Source organism: Capricornis sumatraensis, chromosome X, assembly GCF_032405125.1.
Source record: "Capricornis sumatraensis isolate serow.1 chromosome X, serow.2, whole genome shotgun sequence".
Classification (NCBI taxonomy): domain Eukaryota; kingdom Metazoa; phylum Chordata; class Mammalia; order Artiodactyla; family Bovidae; genus Capricornis; species Capricornis sumatraensis.
In genome coordinates this window covers 74,079,659-74,099,452 of record NC_091092.1, presented here as the reverse complement: position 1 = coordinate 74,099,452, position 19,794 = coordinate 74,079,659, and the positions used below count along the sequence as shown (strand labels likewise).

Below are 19,794 nucleotides of genomic sequence, written 5' to 3'. Positions count from 1 at the left end.
GAGGTGGCACCCCGACCAGAACTAAGTGATGTCATTTTATGCCTTTACTTTCTATGCTCTGACTTTGCACTTTTCAGATGGGCCTGATAATCTTTGTGAGCCTACTTCTGCTGAATCCAAAGGTCCTGAGTCTGGCATTTGACCCTCAAGACAACACCTTCCTGTCCTGGGCTCATTCCTACACCACATTCCACAATCTGTCTAATTGCTGGGTCTGTGGAGCACTCCCCTCCTCATCAATTGAAGACTTCCCTGGTGGGTTTCTCCACTTCAAGGAAAGGACTCTCTTCAACTCTGTGATGACATCTAACAACCCTAAGATGGGCTGATGTAACTATGGGTATAATGTAACTTTTAATTTTGATTAGGTTTTAACTTGTCTTAATGACATCTGTAACTGTAAAACAGGGTTTGTTTCTAACCGTCTGAAAGCCTTTAAGTTACAAATGGTTGTCCAAGCTCCTACAAGTGCCACAGCCTCCTCCAACTATTACTTGGGGCCCCTGAATCAGAGACCCTCAATATGAGGTTTAGGAGAATATGTTGCCTAAACAATTTAGGGACCACACCCCTCATCAGCAGGAAGTAGTTATGGAACAAAAAAGATGCCCCTTTCCCTTGGCAACATAATTCTCCTAAAAGAAAAGGGGGGGATGAGAGAGTCAGTTCCTAGGCAGGTTGATAAGAAGTCTCCCAAGGAGAGAGGGGTCTGGAATTCTCAAGGAGGAGGAAAGGACAAACTTTTTTTCCTCTACATTCCTTAGGATTATATAACAATAATGTATCCTGCTTGAGGACAGTTTCTGGAAAATACCTTCTGGCTAATCCTATTATCTTAAAATATAAATTATGGGAGTGGGCCTAGTAAGGTCTTTACAACCTCCAGACATTCTTTTGATTTGTTGTAATAACTAATTAAAAGGTATATAACTCCATTGCTAACACTAGCAAGGGAGCACTCTTTCTGCCCCCTTCTGATCTCTATGTCAGAAGCTTTCTCTATCCCTTTTATATTTTAATAAAATTCTAATACACAAAAGCGCTGAGTGATCAAGCCTCGTCTCTGGTCTCAGATTGAATTCTTCTCCTCCAGAGGCCAAGAATCCTGGCATCTTTTGTGGTTCAGCAACAACCTTTCATGCCAATGCAAGAGACATAATAGACACAGGTTCGATTTCTGGGTCGGAAAGATCCCCTGGAGAAGGGCATGACAACCCACTCCAGTATTCATGCCTGGAGAATTCCATGGACAGGGAAGCCTGGTGGGCTACAGTCCATGGGGTCGCAAAGAGTTGGACACAACTGAAGCAACTTAGCACAGGGAGGAAATAAGACTGGGGACAGATAGGATGCAAATAATATTAAGAACAATGACCACTTAATATGTACCTGGCACATATTAAGTACATTCTGTGTATTATTTTACTTAAACCTCACAGTACCTCCATGCGGTTATGATGATCATTACTACCAGTATCTTACAGAAGAGAAAACTGAAGCTCTGACACCTAGAATGGCTTTAAGCTGAGATTTGAAATAGGCAGTCTGACACCAGAGATAGAATGTGCAACTGCTGCATTATACTGCTGCCTACAAGGAAAGCAGGAAAGGGGAAAAAGAAACAAAAGACAAAGGAGCAATACATTTGAAGTATATAGATTGAGGCAGCATAGTGTCCTGATTAGATCTGAATTTAAGATCAAAGTTTTATCTCTTAAGATCAGAGGTTCTACCTCTGCTTCTAGTTCCTGAACATTTCTGAACCTCAGTTTCCTCATCGGTAAAATGGGAATAAAACTATTTCTTAGGGGCTTCCCTGGTGGCTCAGTGGTAAAGAATCCACCTTCCAATGAAGGAGATGCAGGTTCAACCTGTGGTTGGGGAACTAAGATCACACATGCCACGGAGCAACTAAGCCCATGCACCTAAATTTCTGAGCTTGTGCTTCAGGGCCCACAAGCCAGAACTACTGAGCCCACATGCTGCAACTACTGAAGCCTGCATGCCCTAGAGCCTGTGCTCTGCAACAAGAGAAGCCACCACAATGAGAGGCCCTCACACCACAACTAGAAAGTAGCCCCTGCGTGCTGCAACTAGAGAAAAGTCTGCACGCAATGACAAAGACCTAGCTCAGTCAAATAAATTAATAAATAAAATTAAATGTTTTTAAGAAAAACTATTTCTTAGAGGAGAATTCCCTGGTGGTCCAGAGGTTAAGACTCCATAAACAGGAGCAACTGATGGAGTTAACTGCGTTCCCTGCTGGATTTGCCAGCAGTACAGCTCTTGCTGCCCCTTATCAGGGAAAATACATGAGGAATGGAAAAAACATTTATAAGCTGTCAGGGAAATGAAAAAGTGGGTAGACCAACAATTTCACACATCCTATTCCCTTTCCTAGCTGTGTGTTGGGGCAGGGGGAGGCAAAAGTGAGCATCAGCAGTATTAGCTTCAGCATCTCCTTCCTCAAGGAACAGATCCCAAAAGGCTGCCCTCAGCCTCTGGTCACTTATAGCCTGGGTCAGAATTCCCATTTTTCTTAAAGAGTTTTGTTTTCCCATGTCCTATTCACATCAGTTCAGTTCAGTTCAGTTGCTCAGTCGTGTCCGACTCTTTGCAACCCCATGAACTGCAGTACACCAGGCCTCCCTTTTCATCACCAACACCTGGAGTTCACTCAAACTCATGTGCATCAAGTTGGTGATGCTATACAGCCATCTCATCCTCTGTCGTCCCCTTCTCCTCTTGCCCCCAATCCCTCCCAGCATCAAAGTCTTTTCCAATGAGTCAGGTCTTCGCATCAAGTGGCCAAAGTATTGGAGTTTCAGCTTCAACATCAGTCCTACCAATGAACACCCAGGACTGGTCTCCTTTAGGATGGACTGGTTGGATCTCCTTGCAACCCAAGGGACTCTCAAGAGTCTTCTCCAACACCACAGTTCAAAGCATCAATTTTTCGGCACTCAGCTTTCTTCACAGTCCAACTCTCACATCCATACATGACCACTGGAAAAACTATAGCCTTGACTAGATGGACCTTTGTTGAAAAAGTAATGTCTCTGCTTTTCAATATGCTATCTAGGTTGATCATAACTTTCCTTCCAAGGAGTAAGCGTCTTTTAATTTCATGGCTGCAATCACCGTTCACAGTGATTTTGGAGCCCAGAAAAATAAAGTCTGCCACTGTTTCTACTGTTTCCCCATCTATTTGCCATGAAGTGATGGGACCAGATGCCATGATCTTTGTTTTCTGAATGTTGAGCTTTAAGCCAACTTTTTCACTCTCCTCTTTCACTTTCATCAAGAGGCTCTTTAGTTCTTCTTCACTCTCTGCCATAAGGGTGGTGTCATCTGCATATCTGAGGTGATTGATATTTCTCCCGGCCATCTTGATTCCAGCTTGTGCTTCCTCCAGCCCAGCATTTCTCATGATGTATTCTGCATATAAGTTAAATAAGCAGGGTGACAATATACAGCCTTGACGTACTCCTTTTCCTATTTGGAACCAGTCTGTTGTTCCATGTCCAGTTCTAACTGTTGCTTCCTGACCTGCATATAAGTTTCTCAAGAGGCAGGTCAGGTGGTCTGGTATTCCCATCTCTTTAAGAAATTTCCACAGTTTATTGTGATCCACACAGTCAAAGGCTTTGGCATAGTCAATAAAGCAGAAATAGATGTTTTTCTGGAACTCTCTTGCTTTTTCCATGATCCAGCAGATGTTGGCAATTTGATCTCTGGTTCCTCTGCCTTTCCTAAAACCAGCTTGAACATCTGAAAGTTCACACTTCACGTATTGCTGAAACCTGGCTTGGAGAACTTTGAGCATTACTTTACTAGTGTGTAAGATGAGTGCAATTGTGCGGTAGTTTGAGCATTCTTTGGCATTGCCTTTCTTTGGGGTTGCTTAATTTTTCACATTTTCCCTGTGAGGTGTTGGGAAAGGAGGATGTAATCTCAGATGTATTGAGTATCTTCTGTATGCCAGACAGAATGCTGGGCACTTTCCACCAGTGATTTCATTTCATCTTCACAATACCACTGTGAAGGGGTACAGTTAACTTCACTTTAAAAGTAACATCCTGAATCCAGAGAGGGCTGCTTCTTTTTTATGTACACTTTCCTCCCATTCCATACATCCAGCACAATGCTGCCCTAAGGTTGTGTCCTGCTGAGGATTTTCTGTAAAACGAATATATTCTGAAATGTCACCATCCTTCACATGCCAATCTTTGCATAATCCCAAAGCCCATACATTGAGAGTAAATTGCCTCCAGTGGATCCGAGATTAAATGATGACTCTCTTCCTTATTAGCTATATGATTTTGTGCTAATCACTTAACTTCACTTCTAAAATAGGGAGAGTGGTATCTTCTACTCCACAAGGTTGTGAATATTAAATAACTTTCATGAAAGGGCTCTGTCAATTGGGATACTTCATGGAAACATTACTAAAAGAGAATTATCAGTCAGCTTAATCTCAAAAGAACCCCAGAAGGACAATGTAATGTTGACATTCGAACAGGTAAGACTCCAGATCTGCAACTGGGGTTGGTGACTTTGGGAATGTTAGGAGACAAAGAATGTAGAAATTCCCTGAAGTGACTGTTAAATGGCCTTTGATCATTATCAATGTGTGATTTATGTAATCATAGAGACATCTAACTCCTTCACATCACATACTTCTCAAAGCCATTTTATCAACATTATTTCATATGACATTCACCAAAACCCCCAAGAATTAGTGTGTACCAATTAAAATGGTTCCACCTGCTTTATCACTATTTCACTCTTTCTAGAAGTGGCCCATCTGAATTTGCAAAATCTTCCCCATCTTCTTCCCTTCAAGGCCCATCCATCACAAAGGCCTCTTTGGTCCACAACCCCCTCTAAACCCCCAGAACAAGTCTCTCTGCCTTCTGAATCCACACAGCACTGTACACCTTAAACTGCCTCGTATTCTAGCCATTTGTATTCTTGTCTTAACCTCTGCCCCACCTCCCCCACCTTCTCACTAAATCCAAAAACTCTTTGATGGGAAGAATGAAGAAGAAAAGAAGGATTTCTTTGTTGTTTTATAGCAGTCCCATTTTTTTTAAAGCTTTTATTATGGACATTTCATGTTTGTGTGTTTACTGAGAGAATAGAGGAAATATATAATGAGCACCCATGTACTCATCACCCAGCTTCAGTAATTAGTAACATGAACAATATTATCTCATCTAAAGTTCCATTCCACCTTCTCACTCTAGATTACTTTGAAACAAATCACAGATAGCTTGTCATTTCTGCTGGAGAACCTGCAGAAATATATACTCCATATATACTCCAATACAGCCACTAACTTTCGCATTTCTGTGTCCTGTACAGTCGGAAGATTATTTGCATCTGTGTTCCCCACTACTCGGTGCACATCAGAAGATGATTTCTGAGCACATACTATGTGCCAGACCTTGCGCTCTGCTGTGGAGGTTCTGTCTGAGCTAGAGAGGCACACCATGACCAAGCCTCGGTGTCCCACACCAAGAATTGCTGCCGTTCTTGAGAGTGAGCACCAAGAACCCAGGAGCAGGACCTCTAATTGCACTAACTCAATTGAACTGCAGGACTTCCCTGTAGCTCAAGTGGTAAAGATTCTGCCTGCGATGCAGGAGACCAGGGTTCAATCCCTGGGTCAGGAATATCCTCTGGAGAAGGGAACGGCAATCCACTCCAGTATTCTTGCCTGGAGAATTACATGGACAGAGAAGCCTGGCGGGATACACTTCATGGGGTCGCAAAGACTCGGACACAACTGAGTGACTAACACATACAATTAAACTGAAAGGGTTTTCCCTTTCAGAAACTGAATTCCAACTCGCCGGGAGACACAGGTTCTCCAGCAGGAGGCGCTGCAAAAGAGTGGCGGGGATGGGGTGCGCTCTCAGTTCGGTTTTCTCCTGCTGCAGTCAGAGCCAGAGAAGACAGTCAGAGCACCCATGCGGGTGCGAACTGTAGACAACGCAATTTAGTCGGCGAGCAGGACGCTGAGCGCCAGGCCCTGAGAGGGGCCCCAGGGTTCAGGTGCCAGGCAGGGGCGCGGGGCGTAGGGCAGGCCGGGCACCAGCTCCCCAAGCCTCCTCACCGCTACCTGTTCCCGTGGGTGCCTCCAGTTCCTGCCCCAACTACCGCTCTTCCTGATGATAGACTCTAAGGAGGGCACGGGACAGAGCGAGGAAACACCTGTTTCCAACAAGAAAAGAGGTGGAGGGAAACCCCCACCAGACTTCCAGTGGCCTCTCATCAAGCTTGTTCTCGAGAGCCTTGTAAAAGCGCGCCCAGAAAGCCAGAGGAGATCATTTTTCAAAAAGATCGCTATTTCTTACTCCCCCCTCCTTTTCCTAAGCTGTAACGTCCCTTTTTAAAAAATGCCTTCTTTCTTCTGTGGGGCTTCCCGCTCCTCCCAGACCCCTTAAGGCCCCCCGCCTGGGTGGCTGCAGGAACAGCGAAACCCCCCAGATCCCACATTTTGCAACTGCATGCGTTTCCAGATTCTTCACTTCCTCAGCCCCCTGCCGACATACAGGTGGGGAGTGGGACTGGGGGTCAACAGAACAAAGAAACCAGGGACCCAAGTTTGCAGCCTCCGACCAGCCGGGGAACAAGAGGGGACTCACGAACGAGTGAACCCCCCACCCCAGGTCTCACACCACTTTCGAAAGGCAAGCAGCCGGAGGCCGCGGGAGGTGGGTGCTGCCCCCGCGCAACAGACAGACTTCCACGCAACAGGCCCGAGTGGCAGTGGACGCCAACAGCCTCCACGCACTGGGCTCCAGTTATTTCATCAGCAGTTTCAGAAAAACCTGCCAAAAGCGGTTATGCCTCACTGCAATGTGTAGCTTTTTCCTGCCATTTTTTCATAATAAAAGAGGGAGTGAAGCTCGCTCGCTCTCTCCCCCTCCACCCCCCTCTCCCAAAAAGAGCCAAAAGGATACGAGGAGGGGAAACACACACACACACACACACACACCAATCTCCGAGGGGATGCCATTGAGGTGTGGCTTGTATTTAAATATCCAATATGTCAATGTAAGGGGAGTGGGTATGTATATAAAGTCCCGTTTGCATCTGATAGCTCGACGAAGCCAGCTATGAGAGGCCTGGGGAGATGGATGCGGAGGGGAAGCGGCACTTTGACTGAGCGCAAGGTCTGGAGCGCGCTGCCCCACGCTCCCCGCGGCTGAGAAGTTCCTTGGACGCGAACAGACGTCGACTGCAGCTCCGTAGAGTTCGGAGCGAGCGAGCGAGCGAGCGCCGCCGAGTCGCCCGCTCCCGCGGCGGGGAGAGGCAGTTCGCGCCCCGCGGCCCGGCTCGGCCCCGCGCGCCCCGCCATGGCGGAGGTCGGGGGGGTCTTCGCCTCCTTGGACTGGGATCTGCACGGCTTCTCCTCATCTCTGGGAAACGTGCCTCTAGCTGATTCCCCAGGTTTCCTGAACGAGCGTCTGGGCCAGATTGAGGGCAAGCTGCAGCGCGGCTCGCCCACCGACTTCGCCCACCTGAAGGGGATCCTGCGACGCCGCCAGCTGTACTGCCGCACCGGCTTCCACTTGGAGATCTTCCCCAACGGCACGGTGCACGGCACCCGCCACGACCACAGCCGCTTCGGTGAGGACGCGGCGGGGAGGGACGGGAGGCGAGCGGACGGCGCCCTGGGGAGCCGACGGCTCGAGGCTGCGGCTTGGGGCCGGAGGACCAGCTGCTCCCGCCCTGCCTGGCGCTGTCTGGGCTCGTCGAGGCGGGAGGCCGCTGAAGACGCGGGCAGGCGGGACGTGAGGGTGCGGACTTGAGCCGGGCTGCGGCGTCAGGGCGCCTGGCACCCTCGGATGCTCTCAGGAGGAGGCGGGGGCACCTTGAGATGCGTCCTCTCCTTTCTCCACCCCACCCTACCTCCTCCGGGAGCTAGAGGGATTGTTCTGGGACCTGGACGCTGCGCTTCCCCTTTCAAGGAAAGCAGGTGGAGCTGGGTGGGCGGGTGGGGGGGTGGGAGTAGGAGCATCCACCGAGGAGATCCGGGAACGTGGCTACAGCGTGAGGCTGAGCCTTGACGGCAGCAAGGTTGTCGCGGCAGATTACCTGAAGCAGGAGCCTTAGTCGGCCGTGGACCCTGTGTGCGGACGGCCAGCGCCCAAGTGGCTTTTGGCCTATGGGGACGCGGCAGCCTTGGCACCTGCCTGTGTCTGTGTTGCTCTGCCTGGGTTAGGGGCCAACCCAGACAGCACGGCGGGAGCTGGGTATTAGAGAAACTAGGAAAGCCTCCCGGTGGCCAGTGTGTAAGGGCACAAGCCCTGGGGTACATTTTGCCCGGCAGCTACCTCTGTCTGGACTCCTTGCCTCAGTGAGGAAACAATCCTGGGCCCACTCCCAGCCCCCCAAACAGGTGTCTCCTGGGCCCAGGGCAGAAAACAGCCCACCTCTATCAAGGATTTTCTCTGCCTGTTCAAAGGGCACAGCTGCCTGTCTCACATGCAGAACACAATTAATATAAACCTTGATCTGGGACAGAGATCATTGTGTTACCAACCAAATGTGTTCACTCCTCAATAATTTGGCCGTTTTTATTTTCAATTTCCTGTCCTCTACTTAACTATTCAGGTGCTGTGACAGCTACCCTTCCTTGGGTCCCAGCATCCCACAATGTCCTCACTTCCTCCCCAAGGACCCTATAGGCCAAAGATACTTTCTGCCCCTACGCCAGTGAAAAGTTTTGCCTACTGGCAGGTCTGACACCCTTTCTTTCCACCCCCAATCCTCGTCCACTCCCCCCAAACTGCCTCATCCTCCTATTCCCCATGTCTTGCTAGAGCTGCCTCCAAGTGCACCATGGTAAGAAGTTGGGGGTAGATGAGGGTGGTGGGGGGACAGAGGCCTATAGCTGGGCAAGGCTAGGTCTAGCAGACATCTTGGGCCAGGGCTGGTCTTCCTTGTGGAGCAAACAGGAACCCTAATGAGGTCTATGTCATCTTGGAAAAATGTACTTGGAGAGCTGGAGTACAGTAGGTTGTGTGTGGGGTGGGAGTAATGGAAGGGTACAGGTGTCTGTATAAACTTGCAGCAGGTCCTCAAAAGGGTGATAAGGTGGGGTGGGGTGAGGGGAGAGGGAGGGTTAACTTGGCTCCTTTCCCTTCCATTCCCAGTGACTTTGTAGTCCCATTTTGTTCCTCTTCAGAAGGAATGGGACTCCCACCCTGGCCTCAGAGCCCCCCAAAGCTCCCAGAAATGGCCTAAAGATATTGGGGTAGCCCATCCCTGAGCTATAGAAAAAAAATCCTGAAATGATGGAGAAATGTGAGGTGGGGGGACAGAGGTGGAGAAACTATGACCTTGACTCCCAGCAGTTACAAGTGTTTATCTGACTCTGTGCCTAAGCTGAGCCCAATAACCTACAACGTAAATCAGTAATAGGCTCTTGGGATAAGTGGTCTTTAATTACCTCCCTAAGGACACATCTTGATTTCTTTTCTCTCTCAAACTGCTAAGGGTGTTAAGTTTAAGGAGAAACCAAAGGAAATAAACCTGGCAGGAGGAAGGGGTGTTTTCACTGCTGTTTAACTGACTGCTTCATTTTTGGGTTTTGCCTAAAGCACACTCACTCACTCACTTACTCACAGAGACCACCTCTGCATCACCTTTTCCCTTCCCTCCTTCCCTGGCTTCCTGGCAGATCTGTGTATTTCCTGTACAGGAAATGATACGTGGTCAAAGCTGTCTCTTTGTAACATCCCTTACCAACTTTCAAGCACACATTTACTCTTCCTCAGTTTAGCTTTTGGCAAAGAAAGAGGTGGTGTTTGAGTTTGCTGACTCTTTCCTTGCTCCACATTTGAGTTAATCAGCCAGGGTATTCAATAAATCGAAACTTTAACATTCCATAAGTGCTTTAGCAGTCAACATTCCAGCAGGGTAAAATAGGCCAGACCTAAGATATAAAATATTATAGATTTCTGCTTGGGGGGAAGAGGTAGTCTCCAAAGGCCATGTAAAGTAAATAGCTATTTGTTGTAATTGGAGAGCAGGGCCCCCAAGGATTACCCTGGAATCCATGCATTCAGAAAGAGTCAGGCTGAGCCCAAGAGCAGCCTTGACTCCAAATAATAACCTGTTGGCACAGCCTATGCTCCCCCTCCCCACCCATCCCCCATTCTGCAATCAGTAGCCAGGAGTATTTCAATCTCTGCCTGGCTAGTGGCGTTTACATGAGGTTCACAAGGATACTGACATTCCTGAGGGGCACCTGTGGGCTGGCAGAATAGAGCTTGGGAGCCAGACTGGAGGAGAGGCCTCTTGCCAGGTGGGATGGAACAGGCTTATGCAGCTGCTTTGGTTTTTGAGCTATCTGGTTATTTGGCCAGGTACCAAAACAGCATTGCCTTGGCCCTGAAGGGCTGAAAGGATGGCTGAGGGCATTCAGGCGAGTTATGGAACTAGATTAAATGACATATTAGCCAGTCATCTAGCTAGGTTCCGAAGCAGTGGGACCCAGAACAGATTCATTTTGAATGAAGCCATGGGAGAAAAAGTATAAGAAGAATCTGGAAATTATCAAACACAGGCCAGAGCCTGAGGTGGGTGGATCAAGATGAAGCAGAGGGAGGTCCTGGGCTTTGAAGGGGGTGAAAGTACTGAGGACAAACTTTGTCTACTTAATACTTTGCTTCAACATCTTGCTGTTAACACCCCTCTCCAGCTGTAGTTGGGAAAATGTGAAACTGGCTTATTTTCTCTCTCTTTTCATGCTGGCTGGAATTCAAGAGAAGGTTTAGGAATATCTGTTCCATCATCATGTGCCACTGGGTTCCCACAGTTTGAATCCAGCAAATAGGAAAGTTGGCAAAGGGAAATGATGCCCAAAGACAGCTGGGCAGGGATGATTCCAACTGTTAGAGACCCCTGGTTACTGGACACAACCCAAGTGACTTCCTGTATGATCTGTCCTTTGGCGTCAGGGTTAACAGAGTTGGAGAAAAACCGTGGTGACTCAAAGGCCACACCTCTTGGGTTTCATGATTTGTTCTCACACCAGGTCTTGGACGGTGAGATCACAAGCTGCCCTCTGCTACTTAATGAGCTCAGGGTGGTCAGAGACATGAGATACTTAGAGAATGAGGGAACCAAGACTCAAAGCTCAGAAGTAAACTGCCTAAGCAAAGCAAAGAACTGAAGGCTCCAGCAGGTTGGTATCCCTCAATGTTTACCACCCAGAACTGAATCATGACCTGACTTCTCATTTCCTGGCCATACTGGCCACTCTCCTTTGAACACCCTCCTGGTTTTCTGTGGCCCTTTTTAAACATAGTAGAATTCAAAACTGTATTCTTACTGTGATCTGAGGCAGAGTAGAATGGGGCAACCCCTGCCCTTATGCCAGTTACTAGATCTCAATCAATACAGTCTTAAATCATATTAATTTTTATTTCCTTTTTTCTATTTGTTTAATTAGCTTTTTAGTAATTTTTAATTTTTACATAACTAACTTCACATTAGCTTTTTAAAATCTCGTGACTCAGCTATACTGAGCTTACCTTGTTCAATCAGGTTCTATAAGCTGTTGTTGTGTATGTTTTGCTAAGCCACATCTCCCCATCCCAAAGATGGGGAGATATATTTAATAAAAATGCACAGGAACACAAAAGAGTAGTCCAACAGTCCAAAGTTTTCAAGAAAATATACATAGTTGCCTGGAAGGGGGAGGAGTATGGAAATAAAAATAAAGAAATAGATAAATTCATGATTAATACTTGAGGCTCACCCTCAATACAACTCCAAACACAAAACATCTTGGTTAACTGGTTTCTGGACCAAAGTGCAGGACTTTACATTTATTCTAATCAAAGTTTATTTTGTTGGAGTCAGCCCATTTTTCCATTCTCTTAAAATCTCTGGATTTTTATTGTTACCCTCTCAGCTGTATGTCTTCTGGAACTAGGGTAAACAGTCCCCATGTCCTCTTATAAGTCATTTATTAAAATGTTAAACAGAGCAGCACCAAAATCAGAACCCTGTTCAGTGTAACTAAAGGTCTTGGCCCACTAAATCAGTATCTGCTTAACCCCTACTTGGCACCGGGTAATTTTCCCTTCCCCTCCTACCATCTTGTGTCAATCTCCTTTTCCAAAACTCTTGTGTGTGTATGTGCTATGAGAGTTAGTAACCACCAGACTGAGAATAAAACTTGGAGGATGTCAATGCTAGAGGCCAAAGGCTATGCTTTGAGTGTTCTGTACAGTAGCAGCAGAAGAGAGTTACATTCTTTGAAATGGTCTGTGTGTGCCCTAAAAGCTTCCATACCTGAATACCCACCCACTAGCCCGAGTTACTGGGGCTCTTCAGAAGACTTCCCACTGGGCTCTTGAACCTGATTTCAAAATTGACCACTTAATTTTTTTAAGTGATCTTTAAGGAATCAGTCCTATTCCCTGTGTAGATTACATAGACTATTACTACCCTTAAGAATTACAGTTTTTGATAAGACAGCCAGATATGAGCTCATTTCATACCTTTGGATGCCTCTGGAGTCAGTTGTATCAAGTTTTAATCTATACATTGAAAAATATGGTTAGAGAATATAAAAAAGAAATCTAGTTGACCAGTGCATCTGTATCCATATAATAGATGTGTTATGTTAGAAAAAAATTGTTAAGTTTTCCGTATCCTCAGGATTTCAGTTATGGTTCCTTTTTCCCACTTAGTACTCAATGTCTTTCCCCCTTGCTGCTGCTGGGTAAATGAAAACGTTTTCAAATCCTCACCTCTAACTTTGTCAACTAGAGGTACATTTCTGAATATCTTCCTCTTCCCCTTAAAGTTGCAACATCTCAAATCAGTATCAAGTCTAATACTACCTGCCAACTCTTTGCTGTAGATAGAGTTAAAATCCACAAGAGAGAAGGGGAGAATGACAGGCTTGTCAGCCTGCAGCTGCACTGGCTAAAATTACTTTTGAGGAGAAAGCTCTCACCAGGCCAAGTTTTGCTTCCTACCATAGGACAGAGGAACAAACTTAGTGAGTGGCCTGTGTGGCCTTTGTTAGAGTCAGCTACAGGCAGTTGACAGCCTCATGTGGCTTTAAGGACATGGGAGCTAAGAGGGTACAAAACAAGTTCAGCCTAGAGGACAGCAAGGTAATGCTGTGAGCTCTGGGGAATCAGAAAGTGACTTTGGGAAGATACAGAAACTTGGCCACATTATTTCATTTCGAAAGCTGCCCTCCTATTTCTTGAAATGGTGGCCTTTAACAGTACCTTGAAATTATGAAGCTTTTGTAGCCAAAGCCTTCTCACAGTCTCTTCCTTATTATATGCCTAAGAGTGTTGAGTAGAGGCAGAGATTGTCCCCCATTTTACATATGGACTGACTGAGGCCCAGAGAGACTCAGTTTCTTCTCTGAGGTTCCATTCTTGCTGCAAAAGACGGTTTCATCAGGTAATTCACCAAAGGCACATAGTGCTGGCCTTCAGTTGGGGATAAAGGACCAGCTCATGTCACCTTGATAGCCTTCTGTTAGCTTGATATCAGTGATGGAAATGGCATTCACTGTTTTGCTCTAGGAATTCTGGAGTTTATCAGCCTGGCTGTAGGGCTGATCAGCATCCGGGGAGTGGACTCTGGCCTGTATTTAGGAATGAACGAGCGAGGAGAACTCTATGGGTCGGTAAGTTTAAGGTGTTTTTTTTTTTTTTAATTTTTTTTCTCAGAAGCTATTACCACCAGTGTTTGGACAATGTAAGGCAAAACATTTATCTAGCACTTGAAAGCACTTTTGTCAGCTTTAAAGGATTAGTGTCTTCTAGTCAATTCTTGACTGCCCAGGAACTTGCTACATAACACTTTCACTCATTCAGTCCCCATGAAAACAGAAGCTTTTATGTGGTATAATTGCTTCTGCCTTCTCCATTAGAGTGTCAGCTCATCTGATAATAATAGGAAGCTGTACTGGTTTGTCAGTAGATGGTAAGGGTTTGAGGCATTAACCCTCCCAAGGAGTATATCTGATTTGTGATGGGTACCCAGAGGAGTAGCCAACTAGCTGGCACAAAAATAGGCAGTGAGAGCTGGCCTTGAGATTGAGGATTCTGAAATTAAGAACAAAGTCCTTGATGTCCAAATCGCTTCAGCTGAATCCCAAAGGCCAAATGAAGCAAACAAATGAGTGAGGATTCCAGGGTCTGGTGACAGCCCTAAGTCCCCAGCTAGGACTGTATTGGCTGCAGGACATGTTCTCTGTTCTGGAAGCCAGCCCAGAGCTGGGGAATGGTAAGTGACTTTGCTGATCTTAACCCTTCTGGGGGATCCCAACTCCTGGCTTTGGCTTTTGAGTCACAGAGCATACTTTCTGGCTGCCTGCATCCCATGAAATCAGAGCACATTCTTCCCTGACACCTAAGAGATAGGCCCATCCCCAGCACTCGGTATCGGCAACCCCAGCAAGTAGTATTGTGGCTGAATCAAGTGTGAGAAGGGATAGAGGCAAGAGACTCAGGAGCTGCCAGCTTGAACTAGCCAGATTGGAGGAACTTCTCAAGGAGATTTTTTTCCTGGCTTTCCAACTGACAGGCCCTGAGACCCTTCATTAGGAGAGATCACAGCTCGCCTCCCATGGAGCTTTATATAGATTCGAGGCCTTTGCCTGTCAGTTGACATGGTTGATGGCAATCTCAATGGATTTGAACATCTTTAGCCCTAAATAGGGAGAAAGTTCAGAGGTGTCAGTGGGCATTGGGAAGCAGAAATTCTCAGGCTCAGAGTACCAGGTGAACCCATCTCTTCTAGTCTCTTGCTTTCAGAAAAGATCTCACCTGAAATATTTTTGTGTGGCTCATGAAAGAGGGTGAAAGCAATACAGACAAGACTGTTTCATGCTATTTGGAAAGAAGATGTCTCAGTAATACCGGGAGATAGGCCTGGAATTTTCTAATATAAATGTGCTATTTATTATTTTAGTTTCTCCACCAGCAAGCTGGGATGGGAGAAATAGTCATATAATGGGCTCTACTTTATTTTCTCACCCTCACAGAAGAAACTCACACGTGAATGTGTTTTCCGGGAACAGTTTGAAGAAAACTGGTACAACACCTATGCCTCCACCTTGTACAAACACTCGGACTCGGAGAGACAGTATTATGTGGCCCTGAATAAAGACGGCTCACCCCGGGAGGGATACAGGACTAAACGACACCAGAAATTCACCCACTTTTTACCCAGGCCAGTAGATCCTTCTAAGTTGCCCACCATGTCCAGAGACCTCTTCCGCTATAGGTAACGGACCCCTAGTGTGACCTCTGTGACCCTTATACTCTGCGGCCACAGTTGTCTCTGGAAGCACTATACTCATAGCTTTTCAATCCTCTTTCCTATCAATTTAGATAACAAAGAAGCACTTACTGTTCAACTCGACCCAGCTGTTCCCTCATTGTTCAAAAGTATATATCAAGGTTGGGTTATTTTGGGGAGGGGTGTGGGGGGATGGGGAGGTCTAGAGGGAATCTTGTATATACTTTTTTCTTTACTCACGTTCTTTCCCCTGAGGTGGCACAAGAAAGAATGGGGCCCCCTACCAAGGGCCAGAGGTGTCTTGCCCCACAATCTACCCAAATACCTTAAAGTGGGTAAATGAAAGACCAAGGAATCTGCCATAGATGCTACCTACAGAGCTTTGGAGAAGTCTCATTAAGAAAATCCTTGGGGCTCCAGCCCTGCTGCAAGCCATTCCTGTACTGGCTCTGCAGATTTATCATCTGTCCTGACATGCAGTTTTCCTGACATTGAAAGTGGGAGATGGGGTAGGTTGTAAGAGAATGATATTAAAATGTAAGCATGGATACTGTGCATAAAGACAAACTATTTATGAAATGTATATGCTATTTATTTTATATATTTATTTATTTCAAAATAATTTTATTTTTAATGAGAGATGCTATGACTGGATTTTCATCAGAAAGAATAAGGTCCTACTGAAACAGGATAAATGAGTTATCAAAGGCTTTTATTGGCAATAAAATTGTCTTTATATTGTAACCACTGTCTAACTCTATTGATTTGTACACTTAGTAAGATTAGAAGGTTTGTTGGCTTTTTTTGCTACTCATTAGAATCTCTTGATGTTGGCATCACACTGCCTAGCCTAGGTGACTTGCTATCTACAATATTAGCATTATCTAGGAGCCCTTTCTGAAGTTCTTTCTGGTTCTGAGACTTTAAACTTAGTGGTGAATCAAAGCTTCAGAAAGGCCTAGACCATCAGCTCTTATGGAAGCTCCCATTTGTACTTAGGACTAAGCATAGAGAAACCCTCCTTTGGAATTTGGTTAGGGCCCAAAGCCCAAAGGTCAACAACTCTAATTGGTGGCTTCTTACTTAACATATGAAGATGAGGTGATTTGAAATAAACACCAATCAATAGGGAGAATGATCTTTTGAACCAGTCAACCTTCCCTTCCAGAGGTGTTCTATCACTCCCTCTCCAAACCCCTACCTCTATCCTCTACCAGTGTTTCTCCTAGAGAGTTCTGGGAATCTGTTAACACATTTTCCTAAAGCAACAGTTCTTAGAGTATATGGCCTTTTCACCAGCAGCACCATCTGTGTCCTTGTGAGAAATGGAAATTATCAGGTCCTACCCCAGACGTGCCAAGTCAGAATCCCTGGGGGTAAGGGCCAGCCATCTGCATGTTAACAGCCTTCCAGAGGATTCCTGTGCACAATAAAGTTTGAAACCTAGTACTCTAAAATAATAGTTTTCAGAAAGAATTCTTTTTGTATCTGAATGACTTATACATAAAGTTTTAGGATAACTTCAGTCCATAAAAGAAGAGTGGCTTTAGTTGAAGTGGGGAAGGCATTCCTGGAGCTCTATCTTCTCCAGAACAGCCTCTTAGATATCTTGCTTTAAAATCCCTGACCCCTTTACTGATAATTACTGAGGTGGGAGTATAGGGCTATTTGCATTTTCAAAGCAAATGCTGTCTGGACACAAGAACCAGAGGAATAAAAGTCTCGTAGAAGGTTTGGGGTTAGCATAGTTTCTCCTGATGCTCCTCAGTGACATCCATTATTTTCCCAACTGATTGGTGAAACAAATAGTTTAGATAGCAGCTCACTTAAAAGTCAAAACCATAAACTCTATAGAAGTTCATCCAAATCTAAGTACCCAACAGAGAATACATACATGAAAGAGCAAATAAGGCTGTATGATAGAAAGTGCTAAGTTGCACCGTGCATGTGATTGGAGACTAGAGTGCTTGCCAATGGAACCACCAAGGCCAAGATTACACAGGGCTGGGGTGAGTAGGGAAAGTTTCCTAAAAGGGGTAATGCCCCGCTTTGAAGAACCAACAGGGTTTGGAGAGCCAAGAGGCTGATGGCAATGTCCGTGTTGGGCTACAGGGAAGAAACACCACTTCTAGAGGTCTCTGGGAGGAGGGTAAAAATCAGCTATGTGACATTTTTTATCGCATTTTTAATGTGCATTATACCTTTATTTTAAAGCCAAAATTTTACTATATTCACTATGGTCAACTACCTAGATACATAGCCCCAACATCTGAGGGCTTGTGAGATAAGTGAGATCTGTTTTAACCAATAGGAAGCAGGCACTTCCCTGTGAGTAGAGCCAGTATTACTCTAACGAGGCACTTGACATGGGCCTGGCAAGGCTGCAAGCACCATATTACAGGGTGGGATTTACAAGGAAAATGCCAATGTAATGAAAAGGAAAATATTCCAAAGCCTAGGGTCAAGACTTACCTTTTTCCTGTGAGTGGAAGTAGAGGGCAAAAGAACGGAAGAAGAATCCCAAGATGCAGAAGGAGGTCAAATGGGAGGCATTCTTGGAACTTTAGGAATGACAATGAATAGGGCACGTTGCTAGAAAATGTCAATAGGCATCTGTTCTCCTGGTCAGAAAGAAGGAAAAGATAAATTCTGGAAATGAAAATATAAGACGGATGACCTAGTACCACTAGATCAATCGGCAGCTAATGACACCATATCCCCAAAGTGCTAAAGTAATGGATTTTGTGCCAACCAGTTATGACCAACCTAGATAGCATATTAAAAAAGCAGAGATATTACTTTGCCAACAAAGGTCCATCTAGTCAAGGCTATAGTTTTTCCAGTGGTCATGTATGGATGTGAAAGTTGGACTGTGAAGAAAGCTGAGCGCCAAAGAATTGATGCTTTTGAACTGTGGTGTTGGAGAAGACTCTTGAGAGTCCCCTGGACTGCAAGGAGATCCAACCAGTCCATCCTAAAGGAGATCAGTCCTGGGTGTTCATTGGAAGGACTGATGCTGAAGCTGAAACTCCAATACTTTGGCCACCTCATGCGAAGAGCTGACTCATTGGAAAAGACTCTGATGCTGGGAGGGATTGAGGGCAGGAGGAGAAGGGGTCGACAGAGGATGAGATGGCTAGATGGCATCACCGACTCGATGGACATGAGTTTGGGTAAACTCTGGGAGTTGGTGATGGACAGGGAGGCCTGGCATGCTGCGATTCATGGGGTCGCAAACAGTCGGACACGACTGAGCGACTGAACTGAACTAAATGAGAGGGGATTGTAGAGTCATAAGCTCTGGACCTCTGGTTTTAGATGAAAACATGCACAGAGACAATTTCTTTTCATCCGCTCCCAGTGTTTATGGTGTTCCTGGAACAAAACAAACATGTAGGAAATATTTGTTGAATAGGCAATGGTTGGTTGAAAGAATGAATGAGTAAATGAGTGAATAGACAAAGACATAGAAACTTTCAGCAAAGAGGTATATGATGCAAATGCCGGGCTAGAGAGAGCAAATGCATTATATAACAATCATCTGAACTATTAAGTTTCCAGTACACTTAAATATGCACAGTGACAAACTAGACTCTATCTTAGGAAAGACAGTGAATTCCCCGTCACTGGAAGTGCTTAAGCTGAGGCTAGACAAACTTTTGCAAGGATATTTTATCATTTGCATAGAACAAGGTGAATGTTAGATACAAGTGACAGAATGTGGTAGCATTATTTATGAACTACATACTCCATGTGACCCCCAGATTTCTCACAAGCACCTGTAGTGTTTCAAAAAAGAGTATATAAGACCTAGGAATGCTATAACTTCTATACACAACTGCTATTCCAGACCAAGAGAAAGACTGTACACCAGAGGTTCCAAACTTGGAGTTCACAAGGTCCTTAAAGGTCCACAGAAGGCCCTTTGGGCTTGAACTCCCAGAATAGTATGCAAATTTTTATGTGTACATACATTTAATCTTCCATTAGTTCTCAAAGTTTCCTCCCAAATGTTAGGAACCACTACACTTTAAGTTTGGCGACAGAGAGGTGGGAGTGAGGGGAGGGAGGAGCTGGGCGGGCTTCACTGCTCAGTGGCTCTGAACAAAGTTCAACCCAGGACCAGCCCTGACAACATTTCTGATGGCAACATGACTCTCTTTCCCCTCCCTGTGCAGCCCTCGTTTCACCTCCACTGCCACAGCCAAATGTTATTCATGGTTAAGAAACAATGAGAGACTGAACCCACCAGGTCCAGACACAAGGAGCTTATCAGAGCCATCAGAGGAAACTCCCTCCCTAAAGGAATTTAATCAAAGGCTTAAAATAATAAAAGAACCCAAGTTTATATTACCTTCAGGTCACTGTGGTGCTCTGCCACTGCATCCCTGGCTACACAGAAATCCAACTCAGGTTCCAGGCTCTGGTGGGGCCGCAAGTGACATAGGCTTTGTCCAAGTTGCCTAGAGCACAGGCTTCACCTTCCTCCTC

The 19,794-nt window shown here is 45.6% G+C and overlaps 1 protein-coding gene across 1 annotated transcript; it reads left to right on the top strand.

The window, feature by feature from the left end:
• The first annotated feature begins 7,367 nt into the window (after positions 1–7,367).
• On the top strand, positions 7,368–15,292 carry FGF16 (fibroblast growth factor 16). The gene is made up of 3 exons (XM_068962901.1): positions 7,368–7,641; positions 13,581–13,684; positions 15,047–15,292. Exons 1-3 carry the CDS (start codon positions 7,368–7,370, stop codon positions 15,290–15,292), a joined length of 624 nt encoding a protein of 207 aa, XP_068819002.1.
• The last annotated feature ends 4,502 nt before the right edge of the window (positions 15,293–19,794 follow it).